General features: G+C 37.1%; 1 protein-coding gene across 1 annotated transcript in view; it reads left to right on the forward strand.

Moving 5' to 3' along the window:
- The window catches only part of LOC149264225 (putative protein phosphatase 2C 44), a 41,349-nt gene extending 41,041 nt beyond the window's left edge, over nt 1-308 (forward strand). Inside the window, exon 5 of the mRNA XM_089397528.1 lies at nt 157-308. Coding sequence (XP_089253654.1) covers nt 157-308 — 152 coding nt within the window. The remainder of the gene's footprint in view (nt 1-156) is intronic.
- Nucleotides 309-6,000: the final 5,692 nt, after the last annotated feature.

The raw sequence follows: 6,000 nt of genomic DNA on the forward strand, positions 1-6,000 counted from the left end.
ATGCTGTGCAGAGATTAATTTTAATGAGAACATACTTAAATAATTTTTTGATTTGTAACTTTCTAATTCTATCTTAATGGTCTAGCTCAAGAGTAACATTTGAATGGTCACAGGGAGAAACTGTATACTTAATGGCGTTTTTTTTTTATATATTAGGAGATGTACCTCGAGTTCATTTAAGTTCAGAACCAGATGTGAGAGACATGACCATAGATGCAACCACAAAATTTCTCATTTTGGCTAGTGATGGATTTTGGAAGGCAAGGCATTTTTTCCAATCATTTACTTATTTGCATAGTTACTGTTAGATGCATATTTTTTTTTTCGCAAACTCATCTCATGGGAGAAAGCATCTAGGAAAATTTTTTATTACTGTATTGTCATTAATTTTACTCGAATACTTCATTTGAATACTAGAGAGGTTCTTTTTTGAAGTGCTTAAAGAAATATGCCCCAAGTAACTGCATTGCAAAGAGAGGATTCCCGTCCCTAGGTGCCAGATCCGAGGGGCATTTATCTGCCCAGTCCCTGGAATTGCACGTAGTGTCACCTCTTAACTTATGCTATAGGAATGCAGAAAAATGTAGCAAGAATGGAGGTAAGGTGGTTGGCTTAACATTTCGTCGACCTCACCATGTGAATCAATTCCTATTGGGAAAATAAAATCTTCTATGGAAATGATACGTAATTATTAACATAAATACTTTTAAAACATCAAAGAATATAGATCAAATATTCTGAAGTTTCAATCGAGATCACAGTTTCTCCAGAAGGAAAAACACATTGACAGGAAGTTCAGTTATGTCAAACTAAATTAAACCTACAGATTGGGAAGAGGTAGAACAACTATTGAGAACAACAATAAGGAGGTGCATAGAGCATCTCTAAAAAGTCTAAAATCTGTAATGAGCTCAAATGACCAAAACAGGTCAACAAGACTGGGAAGAAAAACGATTGACTGCCTAGAGCATCTCTGAAACAGTCTAAAATCTATGTTAAGGAAAGAAAGGAAAAGTAGAGAATAAGATGGAAAAGGGGTCCGGGTGGACTCAAAAAGGGGGGCAAATCCAGAGGTGTTAACCCTAGACAATGAAGTAAGTTAGAGGAAAGCATTCCAGTAGTAGTGTTGCACCAGAAAATGTTTTGTGGAAGTAGCTAGGACTTGGGAAGTTTGAGGAAGAGCAATAACGAGGTCAGAGTGAGAGTCAGAAGAGGAGCCATCATCACTGTAAACCGCCACAAACATGCCAATGCTAAGCTGATAATGGGCCAACGAGAGGAAAAAATATTTTCAAGGATTGGGTCCCAAGTCATATTTATTATTATTTGGACATCTAATTTCATTCTGTCATATTTCACTATTCAATATTCAGGATTGTATGGAATCCTATGACAATTGCAAGGCAGATAACCATGAGAACATAGTTAACTTCAGGTGAATAGATCTAACCCTCGTAATTTTGTGAGGTATGCACAATATTCACTCGAGGGAAGCAACTAAGAGCCATGGACTATCTTATGATTGAGAATGTTGCTGTAATCAATGCTTGACTGGCTACAATGGCTGCTAAAGTGGCAACAATACAAATTTCCGAGGACAAAGGATAAAAAGGAGTTACTATTAAAATTTAAAATTCCCTCTTAACAAACTCTACCTGGGATTTCTTGAAAATTTTAATTTACCAGCCTCTGCATTTCATCAAAAGATAAGAGCCTTACTGTAAAAGAAAGATTGAAACTGAAAAGTAATGAGCTGTTATCATTTTTTTCTATTCCGCCAGTCACAAAACATTAAACATGTATATACTATTTCACATGATTCATGATTTATTGCAGAAATGGTAAAAAACTCAATGCTTACTTCTTCTGATCTCAACAGAAATTTGCATTTTGAAATCTTATAAATCTATTAAAATAGTAACAATAGTACAAAATTATATCTTATTTTTGAGTGATCAGGAACTTTAAGGCCCTAAAATCTTTATTATGAGTAAAAGCTTATAATTTCATTGTCTTCTAACAGTTTTGTGTGAACGAACTCTAAATTTCTTGAAGTAAATGCACAAGTGGTATATTGTAGGGAGACAAAGTCAACCTGCAATTGTTTTGGAGAAACCTGTAGAGCTTGTCAATCATTAATCCTTCAAAAGGCCCAGTGCTCTTATTAGTCTTCAATGTGGTTTTTCCTAGAACATACACAAACCTTGTATTCTTTGCCAATTCAATCTACTACAATTCCTCATCTAAGAGTATTTACTTTCTTCCACTGTAATTCTGCTTGCATAACATATGTCATGTGAGGAGGAATGAGTTCCTCTAAGCTTGAGATAGTCTTTTACGCTTTCAAAAACCTGGTTGATAAATTCAGATCCTTCAATGTTTGGGCATCTTTGTAACCATATTGGGCTACACATTTATATACACCTTTTGGCTCTAGTTTTCCAACCATAAATCTCTCCAACAAAAGTATTGACACCTTTTGGCTCTAGTTTTCCAACCATAAATCTCTCCAACAAAAGTATTGTCTTGACTGGAACCATTCTTATGGTGACAATGACAAGAACTTCATGCCGAGTCCCCACATTCTTTACATAATGCTCAAAAATCGGTGGTAAGTCAGAAATAAGGTCACTGCAAAAGAAATGAATTCCTGGTACAAGTGAATTCACCCTGACAACCAATCCATTCAAACCTTCTATGTTGAGTTTTTTCTGTGCTAAATATTTATACTTTTTCTACCTTCCTTATTTCCAAGAGAACATTATGGTCAGAAAAATTGTTGCAATGATGAAGGGACACCAACCACCCTGTGGCACCTTATTCAATACAGATGATAGATAAACTCCTTCAAAGATAGCAAAAAATAGAGTGAAGGGTGATATAAGAAAAACATGCATGTTCCAACCCACAAGCATGACCAAAATTGTTGCAATTAGGAAGGGACACCAACCTCCCGGGGCCCAAATTGAAGCACTGATTCTTAGTGACACAGAATATGCAAAGATGCATTATAGTATTACAAATTAGCAATGTATACATGGGCAAGAATTCTCTTCTAATCGAATAGAATGCTAAAACAGACAGTATGTGGAAGCAGAATGATAAGTCAAGCAAATTGATAAAATGTGTGTATTGAACCTCATAGCTATCCCCTTTCTCCAAGACCTTCACATAACAAATTTGCAATTTTTATATTTCAGACATAATCAGCCTTTGAATGCCTAATGATTCCTGCTGTGTTGGCAATGCCTCCAAATTAGAATCAAATACTTGCAGACAGAACTTTTGGCTTGAGTCACATGATGATGATAGTGATTTCAACCTGCCCTAAAGAGTCTTATACTTTGTGGAAGGTTCTCCCATTCCAGCACAGTTCTGACATCTAATCCTTTTATCAGCAGCCATCATGGCAGACAAAGATCTCAAATCTAGCCTACCCTTCAAAAAAATCTCCTCTATTTGAACATCTGTAAAGTTTGGCAAGTTAAGAAGTGGTGCTAATTTGTCATAAACTGGTAGAATTTCAAAAGTAACTCCCTCTGCTATCTCCAATAAACCAGATGTTGTTGTATGAGGACCATGTTCTGGAGCAATGTCAAGATGGTTGTAATTCCCCAGATTCTGGACTGCATCATCTATGTGAGGACCTGCCAAAGCAGGAACGTCTAATCCATGTGGAGTCCTCTCATCTTTTAGAACCATCTGAGAGCCATGACTTAATTTCCGACTTTTCCCGTTTGATGTACGCTTTGCAGTGGAGGGACCTATGTGGGCAGCAGCAGCTGCTGCTGCTTTCAACTTATTGGCTTTGTTGAACTTTTGTGTATGTTCCCCAAGTATGGTCTGATAATATTCCTCTGATATGTGCTTCTCAAAGTCATCATCATCTTCATCATTGCTGTCTGCATCTTTCCGTGCAGATGAGTTATAACCAGCCTCTGGTTCAACATGGTACCGTTTTCTTTTTAAAACCATCTCTGATGGTAAATCCGATGGCCTCTCAGCCCGACCACCATTTATTTGTGCAAGCACTGTGTCATAACCTGCTTCATTAAAGTCAAAAGAAACAGAGCATAATGATCAGAGATGTTAATCAAATTATCCCAACCCAACCACTGTTACATTGTTGTTAAACAAGAAAGTAAAGAAATTTCATACAATGATCTCTACCTAGTTATGATGGACAAAAATAAGGGAAGCCCAAAAACACCCCAATAGATTTCTATAATTCAAAGTAACAAATCAACATCATCTTTATGGCACCTTTAATTCCATTACTCTCATCTTGAATACAGCCATTGGAAATTCAATACTAGAAACAGGGACCTTTCATGAGGGAGAAGGTGGCGTTATTCTTCCGGATAGCTAGAAAACTAAACAATCAAGGCTAACTAATCAACACTCACAAAATAAATAAAATGGTGAATATTGTTGTAAATAATTTTCCCCGACTAGCGGGGCCAATCACTTCAAACAATTTATAAATGGATGATGAATATCTTGGGGCAAAAACAAAGGTAATTGACACAAAGGTGTATGAAAGGTTCGTGTAATAGACAAGAGTATATGGCCTTCCCATAGGTTACAAGAAGTTCTACCTTGTTAAAAGTAGTAGCAATTTTAATGTGCGGGTTAAAAGGTAGAGCTTCCCATTCCAAAGAGTTTGGAGATTCAATACAAGGAACGCGACAACTTTCAACGGGTACAAGCCTCGAGGTAGCATTACTCTATGGGCTAGTCAGAAACACTAAAAATTTAGTATTGGCTAATCAACAGCCACAAAATTCATAAAATGACAAAAATTGATGTGAACGAGTCTAGGCCGGGCCGTGAAGCAAATCATTTTAAACAGCGATAAAATAGGATTACAAATCTCAGGGGGCAATAATGGAGGTAATTAACACCAAATACCACCAAAGGGTCATGCAACAAATAGTACTAAACATACGATGGCCATTAACCCACGCGGCTACAGTTTGGATCTTATGCTCGGAGGGCGACCGTGATTGTCCAGGCTAAGATACAGCTAGATTCTTGTTCCTGCTACTAAAAACTAATGCAATCACACCTACCGGTGCCTAGTGGATCTTGTTATTCTCATACCTCCCAGTGCATATGCAATAAATAAATATAATTTAAACAAACAAACAAAAAAGAACACGACCGTCATAAAATTAAGTGCGGGAATTCATGTCCAATAACTAAATAACCTCTACTCAACGCAATTGTGCATAGAATACGCAGACAAGGTACTAACAACAAGAATTAATGTACCTGAAATGGAGACAGAAGAAACTGTTATCACCTCCAGGAGTAGTGATTAGACTTGTACCCTACTCTCTTGCAATTTTACATAAACACTAGATCAATTACAGCCAAAATTGAACCCCAATTACAAAAAAACCCTGAATTTAAATAATAATGAAATTTGCATAAACCTTGAAAATTCACAGACAATGTGCCGGACGCCGTGAACCACCAGGAAAAAGAAAAATTATAATTTCTACAAAAATTAGATAGGATTTGCATCACTCAATTAACAAAACCGAGAATATGCCCACACAATTGAATAACCTAACACTGACAAAAACCCAATTTCATCCCAACAACAAAAGAACAGAACCCCAAAACTGGATCTCAAACGAGCTGTAAAAAAGTTGTACCTTTGACAAGGCGCTTGCATGATAATTTGTCGCTGAAACCCTCAGAAATTCAGCGGTGGAGGGTTTGTATTTCGTTTGGGAATCGAACTAGCGAACAACGGGTAGTTAATATCTCGAGTGCCTTGAGGCTCCTTACGCTAAAATAAAACTACTAAACTTGTAAGAACGGTGGAGAAATCTAGCTTTTGAGGATATGCGGGGGTTTGGACCTGGCCATATCTTCTTCTACCATATTTCCAATGCTATGCCGCTTGCTTGCTTCCTGTTTATTCTGAGATACCACTTACCCCGTGTGAAAACCGACTTTATCAAACGGGATCACCCAGACACAACAAGA

Source organism: Pinus tabuliformis, chromosome 6 (genome assembly GCF_031772625.1).
Source record: "Pinus tabuliformis cultivar Carrire ecotype Pingquan chromosome 6, CPIR1, whole genome shotgun sequence".
In the NCBI taxonomy this organism is placed as follows: domain Eukaryota; kingdom Viridiplantae; phylum Streptophyta; class Pinopsida; order Pinales; family Pinaceae; genus Pinus; species Pinus tabuliformis.